This window comes from Lagopus leucura, unplaced genomic scaffold (genome assembly GCF_019238085.1).
Source record: "Lagopus leucura isolate 7727_CA_CO unplaced genomic scaffold, USGS_WTPT01 Super-Scaffold_100004, whole genome shotgun sequence".
NCBI lineage: Eukaryota > Metazoa > Chordata > Aves > Galliformes > Phasianidae > Lagopus > Lagopus leucura.
Genome location: NW_024962264.1, coordinates 10,303,315 through 10,324,366, shown reverse-complemented (window position 1 = coordinate 10,324,366; position 21,052 = coordinate 10,303,315). Strand labels below are relative to the sequence as shown.

Sequence of the window (21,052 nt, the reverse complement as noted above, 5' to 3'; positions counted from 1 at the left end):
TGCACGTTCCACATCTGGAAACAAATAGGAAAATGATGCAGACATTTAGTGGATTATGGTAATGTACTTCGTGCCCTGCAACACCATTTTAGTAACATGCTCTGCAGATACACTAAGCTGTAATTCCATAGGAAAACTGAATATATCCTGCGTATCAGACCAAATCCAGCAAAACACCTGCAATCTTTTTACATGACAGGAGCAATCATGGAAAAACTCCAGCGTGACTACTGCTTTGAATTTTCATTATTAAATCCTTCTTAATAAACAGACATAGCTATTTAGTGAACTTGCTTAAATATAGAACAGTACAAGTCCATACCATTCTCCACTGATAACCTTGCCAATGTTTCATCGCTTTGAAATAAAGAAACTTATTACTTTAACAACCTCTACGCTCCCCATGACTTTATACAGTTCTTCTTTCAGTTCCCTTGGCATTTTTAACTCCACTGGACACTCTGTCTTCCCCAGACATTCAAATATCTTCTCCCGTAACCATCTAAAGTCTTCCTCAAGTAATTTTGGAGGTTATTCAGACTCCATTCCTTGCCCCCTTCTGTGTCCCCTTTATGGTCTCCTCAGACTTTGTTGTCTCTACTTAAGTCATACAACCATACAAGTACAAGAAAATCAACTACATATCCCAGCCTCAATCATTCTTAAAAACACCCTTCATTTGTGCTGGAAATCCACTCTGTGCCCATCCCTCGTGAAAACAAAGGGGTACTCAGACATTTCTGATGACTCAGAGCTCTGAAACGAGCCAAGATTTATCTGCCAAGCCATTATGGAAACAAAACCAAAAGTTTTGATAATTTTTGGCAGAAACTATGACATACCTATCAGGCACCATCTAAACATGAGTAGACATTTAAAATTTCAATATTCATAGCGCACATTGGATTTCCCCTTCTCTCCAGGATGCTCTGGGGGCATGCCATGCTGCCTCTAACTTGCACATTTCATACACCAGGGGAACTGTAGGCTCATTCCTCCATTTTATAATGAGGATTGTAAAGGGCGGATACTTTTCTACCATGCAATCATCAGCAAACAGAGAAAGAAGCTACTCGGGCACAAGAGCAATATAAAAATGCCAAGGGAGCAGAGAGCATATGGCTCAGGTAAAACTGCCAGAGCATCAAGCTGTTGATGAAGAAAGCACTGACACTAAGAGGTATGGCACTAAGGCACCCTAAGAAACACTTAGAAAGCTGCTTTCCAATGATAGCTCTCCTCAGCCTTCAACGTGCTTTCCTGAAATCATAAAAAGAATATGCAGTTTTGCATATTTATGTGTAGATATCCCAGCACATTTTTATTTTAAATTACTGCAGAAGAGCAGCTTGCAAGAGATTTATAACTTCATCCCAAAGAATACTCAAGGTTGAAAAGGACCTCTAGGGATCACCTAATCCAGCTCTTCCAATACCTCTAAGAAAAGGGGATTTCCAAGAGGGGTGAGGCTCCCCAGGGCCTCATTCAAACAAGTTTTGTTTGCTTGCTTTTAAATCTCAAAGGACAGATTCAAAGGTTCCTGGGCAGCCCATTCCAAGGGGTGCCACCATTATCCCCTCTGAAAAACCAGTGACATTTCTTAGATGGTTACCATAGATTATATATATCCTTCTCTATAGAAGATGCTGGAAATTTATCTAAGGTAAAAGTAGCAGTACATAATAAACATACATTTCTTCCAGCCTAGAACCACTACACTAATCCGATGCTTCAGATTAGGAATTACTCTCCCTGCTTCTCAAGTGTGAGTCTAACGTTCCAACACCTCTGTATTGCGATAAGTTCAAGAACATGAAAGAGAAGCAAAAGTTGCAGCCAACTTCTCCCACTGTTTATGGGCATCCAAACTTTCAGTGACTTAGTACAACAAAAAAATGCTTTTAGCACTAACATTCTTGGCCTGTTCAGAAGTGTTATTAAGGAAAACCATAACTTACCTCATTGGTTCGGGTTTTTTACTCTGGCAGTTAATTAGCAGTAGGTAGTCCTGAGGATCTTCTTGACTAGAGGAAGACTCCAGTGGGGGGATGTTAATTAGCTGATAAGGAGGAGGTAGGGAAGATTCTGCTTGCATCGAAGGCGGTGAAGTGTTGATGGGCAAGGGTAACTCAGCAGATGCTTGTAAAGAACTGACTGGGGGCTTCACAGCATCTGCAAACACAGAAGCATACTGCTTTACACAGTTAAGAAATGGTTTTAACAACACTACCAAAATATTTGTTAACAGAACATCAGTTTCTTTGGATTTGTTTTTAAATTCAAAACTGTACAATCAGCAGGCATAAGAAAGCCTTAGTCTTGAATATTAAGGCTTGTTACAGAGCAGACACGGACCCATAGGTCGTTACTTGAATTTGGTAACCTGAGTCACTATTTGCTTATGTTCATCCAAGATCACTTCAACATTTGCTATTACACATCTGCTGAGAACCGGCCTCTCAATAGCTGAAAAGCAACAGGAAAGAAGCTGCTTTGGCAACGGAAGTTTCTTTGTAAATAAAATAATACAGACATACAACAGGTATCATGTTGCAATAGATGTCTTTTTACGTACTCCAACTTCTCATTTTGGCGCAGTAAATGCAGTTATATGTGCTTTTTTAAGCATTCTCTATATAATTCTTACCCACTCCTATTCGTATATATTGCAGATTAATGTATATTTTTTCTTTCTTATTAAATTATCTAGGAGATAGAAAAATACTGACACTATCAAACATGAAGCAATCCTTCAATTTTTCTTTCTTTCAGCGATTCATAGATTACAAACAACATAGTTCAAAGTACAATTTCTCAGCTATTCAGGCTTCCTTGTTCTTGCAATTCATCGTACATTCTCATTTGTGCATCCCAAGAACGGACACTGACTACTAGCATTTTTATAACAGACATATTATTCAGGAAAAACTACCCTTTTTAGACTTAGAGGGTAGTTCAGGACTAAAAAGAAAAAGCCCATGTCATCCAACTTCAGCTTCCCAGCACTATCCTGGGAAGAACCAGATGAACACATGAGAACATAGCCCTCCTGCTTCCAGTTCTGTCTATACAAGGTACGAGCGATTTAGACATGGAAATAGGAAGAAAAGTACTTGCTTTGAACTCCCAGAGCACTTGCACAGGCTCAGAAATTAAATCCCACCACACCCACGTGGGTGGAAGATGTATGAAAATTTCTCAACTTGGCCTACCTGAAAAGGTAGGACAGCCTAAAAAAAGTTTTTACAAAAAAGGTTGGACTTGAGCTCTCCAGTAAATTAGTTAGCATAACAAAGGGAACACCAGACTGCACCCAGTGATCACACACACACACACACACACACACACACACACACACGAGTAAAACTGTTTCTTTGCTATTTTTTAAAATATTAAAATGTGAAAAATATACCATTTAAAAACTTCAAGAGCTCTATGAAGCTCTCATGAGACACCTACATTAAATACAACTGATCTTTATTTATTGCCCTTACGCTGGAAGAGAGAGGCATCAGAATGGCTGTAACTTGCTTGCTCCTAGAAAAGAAATAGTGGGAGAAGGGAAAAGGAGATCTTCGTCACCTCCAGAACCAGGGACAACAAGCCAAGCTTATGTAAGAGTAGGAGAGAGAGAGAAAAAGGTTTCCTGTCAGATACACTACCATTCTCCAGGCATATTTAGCAAGAAGCAAGATTCACAAGGGCTTCAGAGTACCCAAGTCACCACCCCCTGTTCCTTGCCCCTGACTAAACAAAACCTTCACACCGTTAGGTTTGCTTGGTGCCAATATCACATAAGGAAAAAAAGAAATCAGACAGGTGCCCTTGAAACTTTCAGGCAAGAGAGATGTTTCAATGAGACCGTAGGTAGTCAGGAGAGCCCAGCAGTGACATGGTAAGATGTATGTCTACATGAGCCTCATGTATTTAAACAAACCACACGTTGCCATTCCCAAGAAAAGATTCAGTGGTAACTTTCCAGGGGAAAGAAAACCATCACCACCACAATCAAAAAGCTTGAAAAAGGACTAATGCACCAGCCATGTTCAGAGTATGAAAGAATGACATCGTGTTACAAGAAAAAAAACAAACAAGTCTGTGAAAAAATAAGTTAAAGGTTGGCTATACAGTAAATGGTGAAAGGAGGTAATGTGAAGATGACCAGTAGGCTAAACATACAGGCTCAGATCTGGAACCTCTAAGCCTGCAATGCCCATCTACAATAGTGGCATGTCACAGACAAACTGAGCAGAAGCAGCAAGGCAGGCCTGGCATCACGCCCTTACTATCTGGCTCCCTACAGCTTCAGAGCATCCCACTCCAGAGGTTGCATCCACATTCTCTGCTTACCAGGCTCCGATAGACTTCTTTCTGAATTTCTTATTGTTGACATTTTTTGAGCTCCACAACAGCCTGTAGCAATGGTTCCACAAGATACTACGATATTACACATCATGAAAAACTACTTGCTTTAATTTTAAACCTGCAGCCTGGTACCTTCATTTCAGCTCCTCTCCTCAGAGAAGCACCGAACAGTCATTCCCTATTCATAATATCCATTCTCAACTTCATGGAGCTTTGCCACTGCTTTACTGACTTGGTGCTGCTTAATTTTTCTTGGTACAGAAACTGCCTCACGGCAGCACTTGTTTCTCTTCACCCTCGCTTCTCACAGCCCTACTGATTCCCTAATTCCGTTCTCAGAAAGGAAGCCAACAGTTGCGTAAAATGTAGAAAATTTGGGACATACTTATTAATTTATAAACACCCAACAATGTTTCATTCTATTTCGATCCTAACCACTTACATTTGATTGTTGCTGAGTATTGAAGTTAATGCTGTCAGACTGCCCAGAAGGCTCCGAGCAAGGATTTGGAGCCCAATAACATTAACGGATCATTAAGGTCATTGTCCTCGTGACAAGATGCCACATTTACTTTGACAGATATAATTTGACAAAATCCCCGAGTCCTTGCACAGACCTGTTTTATTCACTTATTTGTTTTTCCAGGCATTTTGTGTGCTAAGAGGAGCAGGCTATCGCCTGATTTAAAGGCCATTTGAACGCAGTTTCACGTAGTTCACCTGCCGGGCCACTTATTTGCTTCATGCATTCAACCTATTTCAAATTTTACTACCAAGAAAACAGTCAAGTTAATGACTGATCACTGATCAAATAAATCTTGTTTGCCTATCCGTACCTTCCCAAACACTCTCCTTAGCCACTTACTTCACAAGCTGATATGAAGAATAAGGTTTCTCCCAGCAGCCTATTATGATTTCAAAGAGTACAATAATCAGCTTGCTTCATTTTGAACCAGCAGATTTTTAGGGAAGGGGTCATCTGCACACCAAAGAACACTGCAAGTCATTTGGTTTGTTCCCAGAGCTCAGACACTACGACTGCTTTGAGAAACTGCGAGCTGGAAAAACATCCAGAATATTTAACATACAAATTAGTGTAAAAAGAATCCTATTTTGTTTTTATAATTCTTGCATTCAGCGCAGCTACAACAAGTAGCTTTCTCAGAAGACAGTAGGAGTTTTAACTTTTCTCACTTGGTTTGTTATGAGCAGCTATAGGCATCACTTATTATAGAACTTACACTTTCTTCTCATGGCCATTTTCATATTTAACTCATTACTCAAACAATCAAAAAATCCATGAGGTAAAAAGAAAGCCTCTGAATAAAAATAATATGAACAATTCAGAAGATTTGAGTGTGGGCATTTGCATTTAGGGATGGTTTTTGTTCTTAGCGTGCATGGTTTTTTTTAAGTCAACTTTTTTTCCTATGTTGTGATATGCAATGCTGAAGTCTCAAGATGCTGAGAATGTAAATATTAGAAATATTCTCCAAGTGTAATGCAGTCTGTTTTCTACAAGAAGCACCATTTCATTAAGTGCCAAAACCATAATTGAAGAAGATAGAAAAGTAAGGAAATGGATTGGTGCAAGATAGGTAGAGAGACTAAAATAGAAATGGATTTTTCGCAATCTAACAACAGATACACAACTGCATGATCCTACGATTGAGATGTCTCATTCAATCCATTTACCATGACGCAGATGTTCTCACTGAAACAACAAAATATTAGAGTAATACCCTTGCACAAGAATTTTCAAATACAAGTAGGAGTCACAAAAGACATGTAGAAGTACAAGTTATGTACTATTATGTTACTCTTTTTTTCCTGCTTCTATCCACTACGCAAGGTGCACGTATCTAAAATAACTTCAAAGAATCTGTATGATTATATACTTCACTTTATTCCTTAAGAGAACTCCTCCTTTTATTTCTAAGCTAGTCAGTGAAGTCATTATCTCTGCTCCTTCATGTAATAAGGCACATTCTGAAATACACTGCCAGAGTTTCCTCTACTGCCAGCTTCTCCACACTGAATTTTGCTGAGAGAGATTTTCAGCATAAATGATCAGTTTACAATCAATGTGAAATCTATGCAGCGAGCTTCAATTCTGAAGCTTTCAGCTTACAGCAAACAAAAGCTTGCGTGAGCACCTCATGACTTGATAGGTAGCTATCTGCACAACCTTGCAACCCACTCCCTTGGAATTCCTTTGTCCAAGAAATTCATCGAATGATTTTAATGCCACAAAAGATGTTCAGCAGGTACCACAGAGAAAAACTAAGCTAACTGCCTATGTTAGTTATATTGAGGCTGTTCCTCAAGGAAAAGAAAAATTACGTTTCATATGATTTTCTGCTGAAGGCAATTGACAGTTTAAGATAAGAATACCAAACATTCAAGATTAAGGTTTTGACTACATTGTATTTTTTCAAGCATTTTTTGTTCCTCATACTCTTACAAAGTAAGAGGGTACCGCTGCAGATTTTATGCTCTGTCTTCTCTTAGCCATATTATCTGGAATTGAAGACAACTCAGTGTCCTCTGATGTATTCCCTTTCTCCTTTCCATAATGGAGAAGGACTATCACACCTTAGTGAACCTCTCGTCAGTTCTTTAGCCAGCAGCAACCTCTACCACATCTACAATGCCAAATTTCAGGTCCTTCTCTGAAACCACTTCTAATTTTACTACACCACTCTATTTTCTCCAGATGACTTCTGGCAACTGTGACAACTCCCTTCACAGCCTATTCTGACCTTTCTCTCAGCAATTGCACACTCACCAACAAATCACAGGTCTACATCTCACCGATACTTCCTCAAAGTAAATATCCAAAAAACCCTACACATGATATGCTCTTGGGCCACGACTCCCTCCAAACCTACTGCTTCACTTTTAAGATAACTAGCTCACAAACCCTATCAGAGGATTCCTCTCCTTTATGTTTAACTCGGTCCTTTCATGTTTTTTTTTTACTCCATTCAGGGTCCCTAGTCTCTCATGTTCCTGGCGCGTCATCTCTGAGCAGGTCTGGCTATCTCTCAAGTTAGTCATATCCAAGAAGTGTCAAAAACCACAGGTTATCATCACGTACATCATCTCTACTGTGCAGTACATCCTATTATCACACCCATTAAAACAAACCAATGCTCATTCAGAGTGCTTCCACTGCATGTCTAACAAAGAGAAACCTATTTCCATTCCACTGTTCTGTTCTTGCCTCACCCACATCCATCAAAAAGGCTTGTTTTGAGTTTATTATCCTCAGAATTTTTATATTCCTCCAGAATCTTCATTTATGTCTCACTTTTGAGATTTTTCACAACCAGAGTTCTCAGTTATCATCATGTTACTGATTTGGCTATTTTGATTCGCCAGCCTCTATCATCCACTTAGTAAGAAACAAAAAAACTGCCTTACAGGCTAACCCTTCATGCAGGATAAGTACCCTGAACACCTCTAATATCCAACTTGATTTACCAAACACCCATGAGAATTTCTTCTCAATAGTCCCTGAGTTCAACAACAGCTCAACAACTGAAGGACTAAGGTAACTTACCTGTTACTGTGATAAAAACTGCTTTGTTTGCTTTTACTTCTTCCTACTCCCCTGCTTCTACGTTGAGGTCTCCTATCACACAAGCTAAGTTCTTAATGGCAAGACCTGTTTTCTGTTTCGTACTTGTGCTACAGGAAGCACAGAGCTATCCTGATCTGATACAGATATCTTCAGAACAGCATGGTAGCAACGATGCTTGGCTGCGTGGCCTTATTTCTTACTGGTGAAAACAGGAGCTGAATTAGGTAGAAACGTGGAGTTAAATTCATCCTGCCAGTCATTGCTCTTACATCCATGCTATCATCAAGCAATCTATTACTGTGCATGTATTATCAGATCACGATTTAAAAAAAAAAACAAACTGGTTGTTTGACAATTATACTGTTCAAAACAAAGACAGCATGAGAAGCACGTATGAGATGGCAATTCCCTGAACAGGAATCTTACAAACTTAGAAAGCATTGTATGTGAAAAAACTGCAGTTCTTTATTTGTTTCTTTTAAAACTACAATCTGTATGACGACTGAAATTTTCTGTACTGCATTCAAGTTTATTGTCAATCTCACTATCTTTTCTTTTTCTTTTTTTTAATTTTCTTTTCTTCAATGATCCCCTCCTGTTTCACCTGGTCACTGTTATGTTCATCAAATGACCACGTGTAACTAAGATGTTTGCATCTAGTAAGATCATTTTCCCTTCTCCCACTTTGCTAAGGGTGTAATTCATTACATTACAAAAACATGGAGCTGGATTACATATAAAACATTCACCACAGACATCTACTGAATCGTAGGGGAGGGCTTTCAGCACCTTGTCTCAGAACCTATGTTTACATACCCTTAGAAAGTTTTCCTTACCATTATATTTCTCACTGAAAATAGAACAAGTTACCTTAGATAACAACTGAGCCATACCCTTCAATACTCCTCCCTGATTAATTTCTTCCTGTAAAGAATAAATTCAACTATTCTACCACTTGATCACTTAAAAACCCATTTCCATTATTTCCACCGCTCTTTAAACGTTTATCCTCGTCCTCCTAGAAGATCAGACCACAGTCATTCAGTTGAGGTCTCCACAGTGCCAAGCAGAGGACAATGGCCATTTCTCATAACCATTTATTCTCTCCATCCCAGAATGTATGCTTGGAAGTCCAGTGACACAAGCAACAGGCAACATATTCTCGCTTATAGTTACATCTTAACCTCTACATGACTAAGCCAATACCTATTACATTATGACCTTACCCAGAAAACATGAATGCTAAGAATGCAGTAAGAAGCTTGATGATAAAGCAATTCAGACTCGTGGTCACACGTAGCTCCCCTTATAAAAAGGCAATACAGAAAACAAAACAAAAAAACATTTGCTGAAGAAAGAGTAAAAAGCACCCCTTTTTCTTTTATTTTTTATTTTTAAATAGAACTAAGTTACTTAAAGATATATTTCCTTGATGTTTCAGGCTCACTGTAAGTTTAAAGACTACCTAATCACCGTAAGCCCTACCTCAAAAGAACTGTTACATAACACGATTTGATACCATCAGAAAGCTGAAGACTCTACAACTTGTAAAAGTGCCTAAAGAACACAAATTTATCTACTTACTCTCCAAAAAGAAGTACAACCTTGCAGCTCTTCAGTACACTTAGGATTTGTTTTCTTCCGTTAGCAGGTAGATATATCTTACAAAATAGGAACTTTGAAATACAAACATTCAGCAACTGATTTGCCCGTGTTTCTTTTTTAATTCTTCCTCTATGAATTGCAAGACAAAACTACACCCGTGACACAGATAGTACCATCAACTACCAACTACATAAAGTGATAGGGCTGGGATAATTCAGCAAATGCTTAAAAGCTGAAGATTAAACATGCAATTGAAGAGTAATAGGGAAGAACTACTGATTAAATTGACAGAATTAAAAACTATTTTGATCCGAACAGGGCATAGTTAGGTCTCCTTGCATTCATAGTGGATTTAATCTTCAGTTGAGATGTATCAAAAGAAAGTAGTGGATTAACAAAAAACATCTCTCAGAAAGTAAAGGCCTCACGGTTTTGAGGTGCCTACTTTTCCATTTCATGCGCTCTTTTCTGCAGTCAAGTAAGTGTGTGCTCTCTTCACATCCAGACTCTTAGCTTGTCCCCAGAAACAATAATTTCTAGGTGTTTCCTATTCGTGGCTGCACTGGGCCACTATTTTGTTATCCATGAAAAAACAACCACCTGTCTACCTTTCTCTCATTTGTAACACATCTATCAGATTGAATACTGAATCATGTGGCAGTCACTTAAGAGATATGTGCTGTGGGTGGTCTCCTTCCCCTCCCTCAATGCATAACCCAGAAGAAAAAAATGAGGGATTTAATTGCAGTCTTTTCTCTCTGATATGCTTAATTCACAATACTTAACTGCTCCTATTTAATCTTTCCTGGGACTATGCACATAACTACAGAAAGTCATGCCACCCGCTACCCTTCAGAAGGAATAATAATAAATAAGGACAGTTTCAGGACAAGCAATGGCAATAATGTATTTGTCGGCATTTAACGCCACCTTCTTTCCACAACGCTGGTCCCACACAATGACTGCTTTGGTAGCATTTGAGCTGGATAGTGGAGAACTACAAGTTATTGTTTGTTTCAGCCAGTAAAGGGAGCATATTTTTTTCCAAGTTGTAAAGCAGATGGAGGCACAGCAGTATTAGAATCCTGACATTTTGCACTCATTCCTGATCACAGAGCCACGCGTTCTACACCGCAACGGATTTCCTTTGGTGACAATCTTTGTCCAGCATGATTTTACTTAAAGATTTCTCAAGACCTAACATCATGCAAAAAAGAAAAGAAACATCCTTTTTTCTATGACATGTTTAATTTGTAATGAGTTCTGAATACTTTGCTCCGTTCTGCTCACATTCTTTCACAGCAAGAAAGAACTTTCACAGTCAGTGCACGTGAGTTTTAAAACATGTGAATGTTAACACTAGTCATTCGGTCTTCGAAATGTTCTATGCATGTAGACATGACACTTTTTGAGGGGAAAAAAAAAACAAACTTACCCTCATCTGTAGGGTTGAACCCACAGATATCACAGATGCATCGAACCCACTTATTCATCTCCTCCTCGCTGTCTGCCACCAAATAGAAAACTCTGTCTATAGTGTTGATGTCAAAAATATAGCTGTTTTCAAACTCTTTTTTGTTGAATGTTAATCCAGCATCCACTTGCTGACACAAGTTTAAGTCAATAATACGGATAGGCTTCTTGGCATGGTCATTTTTGTAGTATTCCAGTACATCTGGATCTCCTGTTAAACGGCCACTCCGAAGCACAAACCATCTCCTCTTCCATGCCTGAAAATTCATAAAAGAAAAAGAGAAAAATTAGAAGTAGGAAATAATACTTCAAAACCTTCTGTACGTTGTTTCAGGTCGAGCTGAATTCAGTAATAATTAGTTCAACCACCATTTGAAGAGATGACACTTAAGTTAGCGGAATTTAATGCAGTCCATTTACTTATTGTTAGAACAGCAGACTAGAGAAACATTGAATCCATATTTTAACCTTTACTTCTTCTGCATTTTAGTTTTGCTTTTAAAAGCAGATCACATAATTAAGCTACCATTCAAAAATAATGAAGGATGAATCCAGTAAAGAAAATAAGGAGGTGAGAAGAGGAAAAAAAGCCCCAAAATCTTCTGAAAGTAACTGCCACAGGCATAAGAAAATGAAATGCATCTAAGCGTAGATATTTAGAAATAAGACCATAACGTCTTGTTTCAGGCTGGTTTATTCCAGCTCCGATTATGTTTTTTTTTAAATTGATACTCCACAACAGCAACCTGCAGTTAAAGAATACAGTGTTCACACTGCATGCTTCCCTTGACGTTAGGCAATCTTTGCACTCAGAAGTTCGTAATGTTTTACAGCAGAACTTTTAAAAGAGAAAGACCTACGCTATTATTTCAGAAAACATCAAAGATGTGGGGAAGTAGAAGAATGACCCAATGGTCTAGCCTTATACCACATAAAAAGTCCCTGCAGGAGGTACATCCACAGAAGAAAAAACTTCACAATCACTGTATATGTTGTATCAACCTCCAGGATGCTGCAAATATGAAGAACTGGGACAGAGAGAAAAACACAACTAAAACGCCTCATCTTCGAGTCAACCCTCAACTGCCTTTCATTGCTGTGGGCCTCTCTTTCTCGTCAATTAAATACGCTCCATCACTGCAAAGACACTAATGCAAACCAAAAGAGAAAAGTTCACGTTTATCCGTCTTCATGTCATCACAAGCATTCTTATTGTCCTGCTCAGTGCTGCACTCTGGTTTCTCAGCTCTACCAACAGCATTGTATCCTCTGTTATAAACTCCAAATGCCAGGAAAATCGTAGAACGTCTCTCAGAAAATGGCTTGGGTCAGAAGGGAGCTTAAAAGACCACCCAGTTCCACCCCCATAGCTGTGGGCAGAGCTGCCCCCCACCCCACTCATCCTGGCATTGAGTGCATCCAAGAATGGGGCACCCACAGCTTTCTCCAGGCAGCCTGTGCCACTGCCTGCCTTCCGAATGAAATTTACCCCAAATATCTAACCTCAGTCTCTCCTCCTTTAGTTCAGAACCACACTCCCCTGTCCTACCACTGTCTGCCTGCGTGAAATTTCTGTCCGTTTATATCCTTCCTTCAAGTACTGGAAAGCCACAATGAGGTCTCCCTGCAGCCCTCTCTTCTCCAGGCTGAACAAGCCCAGCTCCTTCAACCTTTCTTTGTAGGAGATGTGCTCCAGCCCTCTGATCATCTTTGAGGTCCTCCTTTGACCCCCACCTACAGCTCCGTATCTTTTTTTTGTGTGAGAGGCTGCAGGCCTGGATGCAGTATTCCAGATGGGGCTTTACAAGGACAGAGCAAAAGGGGACAATCCCCTCCCTCTCCCTGCCAGCCATCTCCCTTTAGATACACGTGGGAACACGCAGTAAAAGAAACCAGACATACTGCTAACTGCCCACTGGAAAAAACTGTGTTGCATTCTCACTTGAAAAGTGAACAAGCAAATCCTGTTAGGACAAAACCTAATGTTAGAACCCCCCTCCGGCCAAAAAATAGGTATCAGCTCACCCAGATTACAGACAGAACCGAAGGCCAAATGAATGAAACAGTATCAGCAGAGGACGTCAAGACATGATATCCTTTACACACTGATGTAGCTTAAAAAACAGAAGTTTCTGACAATATATTAAGAAAAGATTCAAATGGGTTTTCTCAGGGAAAAGGGTTTCACTTTTCTGAAGGCGTAAGCTTTGAGCAAGCTCATGGAGGAAGACATGAGGGACAGTCAGAGCGGTGCCATCAAATTCCAGCTGCAAACCAGTGCCACCAGCTTTGTGCTGGAGCCACACAAACCAGTTACTGTGATACTTACGTGCTATTCTGGGTAGTAAGCTCAGGAATATGTTATGAAAAAGTAATATAGAAAATGGGAGAAAGAGAAGAACACCAGACAGCTTAATTAGGGCTTGAGATTCACTCCCCACCTATGAAGCTGCTTGAAGTTTATTTGATCTTAGACAACTTTTATACTCGATAAAATAAGCAGCATAGTTTTGAAGCTGCCTTTAAATGAGGAACTGTGTGGATCAAGCCAACGCCTCAAGCAGTGATTTCTGCAGTCCCAACAAGACCATTGGGTGAACAGAAAAATGCAGAGGTGGCAAACGGAACAGATGAAGGATGTGAACTTAGACTGCAAGTAGAAGCATCTTCAGGTAGCACAGCTGCTAAGCACAATGTAATAGAGACCCAAAAATACCAGCAAAATGTGCACTTGTTTCCTATTTCCAAATCAAATGACAACTTCGACTCCGTAATAACAGGAAACTCCAGTAACAGAGGATTCTCTTCAGATGAGGCTGACCACAGACAGTTAAGAACGGACTGCAAAGTTCTTAATTCAGAAACAACATTTCTCTTAAACCTCAGCCTTCAGTTTGCCCAGATGACATTTTCAGTGTCTAAATGAGAAGATTAGAGGGGGAAAAAGCTACTGAGAAGTAAGGTTGATTTGTCTTGTGATTTGTGACCAAAAATGAACTTGGTACCAACCAAGCATACTTCACAGAAGTTCAATTCCAATACTGTGTTAACGAGAGAAAAATTTGTCTGGTCAATCCCACCAATCACTGTGGAGCATTAAAGAGTAAAAAGCACTCAAATTCAGAAAATCAACCAGCTAAACAGAATTTGGTTTTAGCCCTTCTGGCTACAAAACAGCAACTATTAAATACTTATAACAGAATTCAGCCTAGCAGCACCTGCTACTATTTTGGAAGAGTTTTCACATAGTACATATGTGAATGTTTATCTCAGTCATACAATGAGTCACACTCACTGGAACTGGCACAGATTATATTCAAAAACAAAAGCAATTCCATAAACTACACACTAATAAGGCAGATACAAAGGTTCTCTGGATTACAGTACAAAGCACAATTTAGCAGCAGAATAAAGCTAAAAGCTAGACAAGAGAACTGACATCAGCACCCTTGCTAATCATAGCACAAAAGCGCCTCTATATTTTGTCAAAGTGCAAAATGAGCCCACATAAATTACTCTTTGTTATTCGAAAATATCTGGGATTCTTAAAGCTTGATCTATTTTTAACATTTCAGTATTTGCTGTTGTAACGAGGGCTGTATACTGCCTCACTGAAGTACCAGATCCTGTGCTACATGCGCAATAAAGGGAGCTTCTTTAATAGCTGCTTTCCAAAAAGAAATGTTCAAAAAACAGCATGCACATGTGCAAATACGTACTTAGGCAAATCATCTTTTCCCTTCTCTCTTTTTAACCCCTTCAGGCATCCCTGTACGAAGCTTCTGCATCTCATTTTACTGCGCACTTTCCAATCCACGCAGCTATTTCTCTTAATCATGCACACACACAAGAAGCTCCACTGGTTTAAGTCAAATGAATATTGTGATTACTAATGCTCTGTCATGTCACTTAGGATTATCAATCATACATTATCAGCTCAAATATTTTTTCAAGAATAAACAATATTGGTATTAGGACAAAAAATCATCCCATAACCTACTGAGTTTTGTGTTTTTGTTTTGTTTTCTACTTTTCTAACCTAATCCTGTTGACTTTAGCACAGAAAAACAGCATCTGACAGAGGAAAGAAGACTGTATTATTTTTATTTTTTAATGAAAGACACACACACAACAGTCATATTAAAACACTGCTATTAACAAATGCACTTACACTAACTAGTTACACGACACTACGTGCAGATTTAATACTAACACAGAAGTAAATCTGTTGCTTTTCAAAGTGTGATACGACCAAAGTCACAGGAATAAAGCTCACCAAAAGCCTACGCAGGCTTCTAAAGCTCTCTATTCCCAAGCAAGGCTTGCTGCTTTTGCTTCTGACTAAGAAATGACTTCTGTGACTCTCAGCTTGTTTCCTCCCAGAGCTGCACAGCGTATCAGCTGGTCTACCATAGGATGTGACCATTCCTGCCAAACACTGTCCTGTTTATATCATGAGACCATCGTATCGTGAGACTATCATAACCACAGGAACAAGTTTGCTTGCTTGTTTTTCAAGTAGTCTAAAACATGACAAACTGCTCACTCACAGAGCCTCAAATGATGAAAGTAAGATTGGAATTCATTATTTTTCAAATAGCATTATGAGCAGGTAAAAATAAAACAGATAATAATTGAAAGCTTGTAGCTAAGACTGTATGCAATACAGAGAATTTAGAGTACAGTCTCCTTACCGTAGCTCTATCTGCTGAATACGTCAACAGCACCATAGCCTGCAGCTCTATCCCCTATAAACCTACTTACTTTAGGATTTATTTCTTTTCTTGCAACGTCTATTAGAAAGGTACCTCATTTTGTTTCAGGTTCTAGTGGAAACATGTAGGCATGTCTAAATGGACAAGGAAAGTAAGGAAGAAGGGGCAAGAGGAAATGGATAATTTACCTTTTTATGTTAAAAAGTGTTTTATGTTCCACGTGGATACCCTCAAGCTGTTGCTCAAACAGTTAGATGAAATTTTTTAAAGGATTAAAACTTGTGAAATATGCCAAAGGATATTTGTTCTGGACAGCTCGTTTTGCAGCATTTGTTCTCATGCATTTAAGCAACTGCACTTACTAACAAATTGGCCAATTGTCCTTGCTGGGTTTACCAAGTATTATTACCCGTAATCCTCATGTCATTTAAGTTGTTTTTCCACTACTAGTACAATGACCAATGAATAATTGCATGCACCAGTACAGGTTAGGGGATGAGCTGCTGGAGGGGAGCTCTGCCGAAAGGGACCTGGGTGTCCTGGTGGACGACAGGTTGGCCATGAGCCAGCAGTGTGCCCTTGTGGCCAAAAAGGCCAATGGCTGGGGTGCATTAAAAAGAGCGTGGCCAGCAGGTCAAAGGAGGTGATCCTCCCCCTCTACTCTGCCCTGGTGAGGCCTCATCTGGAGTACTGCGTCCAGTTCTGGGCTCCCCAGTACAAAAAAGACAGGGATCTCTTGGAAAGAGTCCAGCGGAGGGCAACGAAGATGGTGAAGGGCCTGGAGCATCTCCCCTATGAAGAAAGGCTGAGTGAACTGGGTCTGTTCAGCCTTGAGAAAAGGAGACTGAGAGGGGACCTGATCCAGGTCTATAAATATCTAAGGTGTGGGGGGCAGAATGGCGAGGCCGGACTCTTTTCAGTGGTGAATGGAGACAGGACAAGGGGAAATGGCTGGAAACTGCAGCACAGGAAGTTCCACACATACGTGCGCAAGAACTTCTTTACAGTGAGGTGACAGAGCACTGGAACAGGCTGCCCAGGGAGGTGGTGGAGTCTCCTTCTCTGGAGATGTTCAAGACCTGCCTGGATGCCTACCTGTGCGACCTACTGTAGGGAACCTGCTTTGGCAGGGGGGTTGGACTCGATGATCTCTGGAGCTCCCTTCCAACCCCTACAATTCTGTGATTCTGTGACCACCTGTTTTTCCATTCTCAAAATCCTGCAAAAGTAGCAAGCACTAGCAAGCCAGCCCAAAGAAGATATCACTGGCATCCCTCTCCAGTAACATCACCCGTAAGTATTTTCCCTATGGCTGACCAGCAGAAACGTGAATAATATTACGTATCTCTGACCTTCCTTCTCATCTTTCAAGCATAGCCGCTTGTGTTCAGGCACTCCAAAAAGTATGTTACAAGGGCAGTTTTTGTCATCTTTCTTTTCCAGAGCATTAATCTACGGTTTGGAAGAAAGAAGAGACTCACCCAGGGGCACAGGGAGGATCCAAAAGAACACTTGATGTTTTACAAACATAGGTTAAACATTTCCTTGATCCAAAAGAACTTCTAAAGTAAACAGAAAACAAGCAGGGTGTGAAGCAGAGAGAAGTAAGGAAGACAGCCCAAGGTCACTTTGTAATTCTCTCTTGGACATTTGTTTTAGTGCTGAGCTTACTTCTGAGGTTTTATGAGTCATTTGCCAGCACCAGCATTTTATTTTCTTTATGCTTTTCCATGTAATTCATCCATCTCTCTTTACTTTTTTTCCCAGAGCAAAAGGAACAGGGAAATAGCTGCTGACAAACAGGAAAAAAGACAGCAAACAGAAGAAGTTGAGTATTTGTGCCCTCTTTACCTTCCCATTTCTTGTTCCCGTATGTTGAGCCAAGCACACCTCTAACGCCACTCCACTGATTCATACAGTAGAGCTACACTCTGCATCGTTTCAGAAGCCCAAGCGAAATACCCAAGTATTCAAATGATATTTCTTTTAAGTACTGTTTGTGTTGGGCACAGGGCAGTGGCATCTGTCAGCAGGGAGCTTCATTACCACGAGGCACATACCTGGGAAGACTGCCGGGAAGCAGCTCCAAGAGGTCATGGTCAACAACGTCACCTCAAGCACAACAACTTTTTCCACATGCCACTCTTAGGGCTTGCAGAACTCCTGAATGGTAAAATTGCAAAATTCTGGCTGAAGTTTTCCCTGAGAAATCATTACTTCTATATTTCCACATGGAAATGTAGAAATACACGGGTGTTTTTCAGAAAGCACTTTTACGGAAGCGAAGAAGAAAACTTTTATAGGAGACCGTACCAAAAATTCAGAATTAACAGTCGCCTCTGAAAATCACTGTTGTAACACCTACTGGCAGCCGACACGTGCTTCCTGAAAAACTGGTGCCTTTAAAAAAATAAGACAAAATTAACAAACTCGGAACAAAATAGGGCATGTTTGGTATCTTAATTCTAAGAACAGAAACTTCACTTCCTAAATTTCATAACAGTCCAACTGTTGTACTTCCAGTACGACTGCACTGAAGTGTGTAAACAGATAGCCGCAAAACAAACAAACGTGAAATGAGGAAAACACTGGATACATTATGACTTTCTTTAAATACTTAAGACTTGTTTTCCAGGAAACACCATCTTTTCTCACTGAGCAAAATAAGGAAAAAACAGTCTCAGTGGAAGTTTCCACTCTCCTGGCCATCATCCTGATCATCTGTTCCGAATACACACAAGGCCAAAATTTCCTGTTTTCCAACTATTGTCACCATTTTCTAGTCTTGTGCTGTCGATTCTAACTTTAGCTTGTTAAATAAACAGAAGAAAACACTGCAAATGCAGCAGAACAATACTTGCACACAGATTCGCTGCGAAGACTCTTTCATAACTGATGTTTCAGCATGTGAACTAACTAGTCACCCAGCATTACACAGCTAATTAAAGCATCAAAAACAGGACAAAAGACAAGTCAGACCATTTTTGCACTCTGCTGTTTGGTACGTCTTAATCTAATTGAATATTTTCATAATCCTTCCACATTTTGCATGGACGTTTTCACAGTTTTTTGTTTTTTTGTTTTTTTTAAAGATTCTTGCTTATCCCCAGTTTAACTGTACAGCTTGTATCGTCATCCACTGTTACTGTTACTGTCTCATGATCAGCAGCAGCAGTCATTTCAGTACTTAGCTACTTCTCCACAGTATGTCAGAACTGTTGTGATGGCAAGCATTAGTTTATCTGCAATACTCCTGCACATCAGAGAACTATCATAGCATCTTTACCAAAGCAGAACTAACTCACTAAGCTAATGCACTAGTGCGGACCTCCTGTAGAACCAGGCGGTTCTACAGGACCACATCTTCATGCTAGGACCAGTGACGAGATGGACCTTCTAGATTCCTAAATCATCTCACCCACCCCTGGCAGCCAGAGCTACCCAGTGATTTTGAATCCTCATCAATTTACCCTTTATATTCTATTCTGCTTCACACCACCCACCCTGCATGGCTAGCATATAGCTCCCTAGCAGCATGCTGCCTGTGACACTAGTAAGCTCAGCCTTCTCTCACTGTTTTGTCAACAATGAAAGCGTAACACCATTGCATAAGAATATTTGTTGCAGGTCCCTCACCCACACATGGCACCTTTGGCTTGTTGCCCTTGCTCTCAGAACATCTCCCAGATTTCATCTTTTCCTCCCTATCTCAAGTACATTCTGATCAACTTCCTCTGTTCTTCCCCATACCCCTTTAATAGACTGAATGTAATGCTACCAGGACCGTCTTTTCTGACCATATCTCTGTTGTGAAGTTCTCCATTACCAACCAAAACTGCTTCATTGCAGTCCCTCAACATCTTTCTAAGCTTCTTATTAAGAGGAGTGAATGCCTCCCTAAATTTGCAAGTCATCTCTTTTTGCTTTACCACTGATAACAGATTGAACACATTCTCCCTCCTCTCCCGACTCTCCTCTGAAGACTCCATGAATCAATAGGGGAACATCTCCTCCTGCCTTCAGATTCCTCCTGAAGATCACCTTCTGTGATACTACTTACAATCACTCAACCAATTACAATTTGCCTTCGCATCAGATGGATTCATTTAAAAAATAGTGGTTTTGTGTATTCATCAGTCAAAGGCAGAGGGTGCTTTTTATTTCTGCTTCAGTTCCTTCATCGGCTCGTCATTAAAAGCTACATTCTCTCCCCCACAAATCTTAATTTAAGAAACTAAAATGTTCAGGACAGGCTCTCTTATTTGTAATGACTGTGCATTTCCTATTACAAGGATTACTGCAGTGGTGACCAGATGTCCTGCACAAGACAACCTGGACAAGATGACAGCTGCACCTTGAATTCCACTGTCCTGAGCACAGGAGTGCACATCTTGACAAATACAGCACGACAGCAATGCACAGAAATATAAAACTGAAAAGTAAGACTTGTTAAGATGCAATTAATCTGAAGCTGAAAGATCAAGCGTACACTGCACTGACATTAACAGCTACTTTCCCACTAGTGGCAGAGGATGAAATACACCACCATCTGTGTCCGCTCACTTCTTACTCATAGCAGAATAGTCATTTCAAAATGGTGCTTGTACGTAGGCACAAAAAACACACCATTCCTCCAGTTCACAAGTCCAGGGTTTGGTTTTTTTTTTTTCTAAATTATTTTGTACACATCTTGTACGGATTTAGCTTTTTTTTTTCTTGCTGCTGTAAATATCTACTTTCATCACTCACGAAAGCCTTATAAGCAAGAAAAAAAAATAAGATATTAGAACTGTGTGAAAACACAATGTCAGGCTCCATTATGGATCCTTTGGAGGACATAGGAGCTGCAACAAACCTACATGTCTCACACTTGGTTCACTCAGGAGGCATGCTCATACTGCATAGATTTCCACACATGACAAGGTCAGGCATCTTGCATGTTCCCTCTGACAAAATGATTATATAGTATTTTGTATTCCCCTCATAGAAAGTATTTGAGCTACAGATTCACATTCAACAAAGGATGAATTAAAATGGATTTTAGGGCAGTGCAGAGTTACCCCATAATTCCAAACTACATTTTAAGTGATCTTCACGTTGACAGCCTATCCTTAGCCATCCCTTGTGAGAGCAAGGCTGGCTGACGTTTCTGCAAGTCAAGCATGTGTGGACTAAAACAGCAGCCTCTTCTGCAAAGCAGTTAACCACAATTCCAGCAATGATACTTTCTTGAGCCACTTCATGCAGAGAAAAGGGAAAGCTATTGTTCCGCCAAGGCATTATAGGGAGAATCAGTACATTATGGTTT

At 40.0% G+C, this 21,052-nt stretch overlaps 1 protein-coding gene across 6 annotated transcripts in view; it reads right to left on the bottom strand.

Annotated features, from left to right (window-relative positions):
• GAB1 (GRB2 associated binding protein 1) overlaps positions 1–21,052 on the bottom strand; it is a 97,810-nt gene that overhangs the window by 28,409 nt on the left and 48,349 nt on the right. For all 6 annotated transcript variants that reach the window (XM_042870895.1, XM_042870898.1, XM_042870894.1 and 3 more), the window contains exons 2-3: positions 10,992–11,286; positions 1,959–2,172 (exon numbers count right to left, since the gene is read on the bottom strand). In XM_042870895.1, the coding sequence (XP_042726829.1) occupies positions 1,959–2,172; positions 10,992–11,286 (509 nt within the window). The remainder of the gene's footprint in view (positions 1–1,958; positions 2,173–10,991; positions 11,287–21,052) is intronic.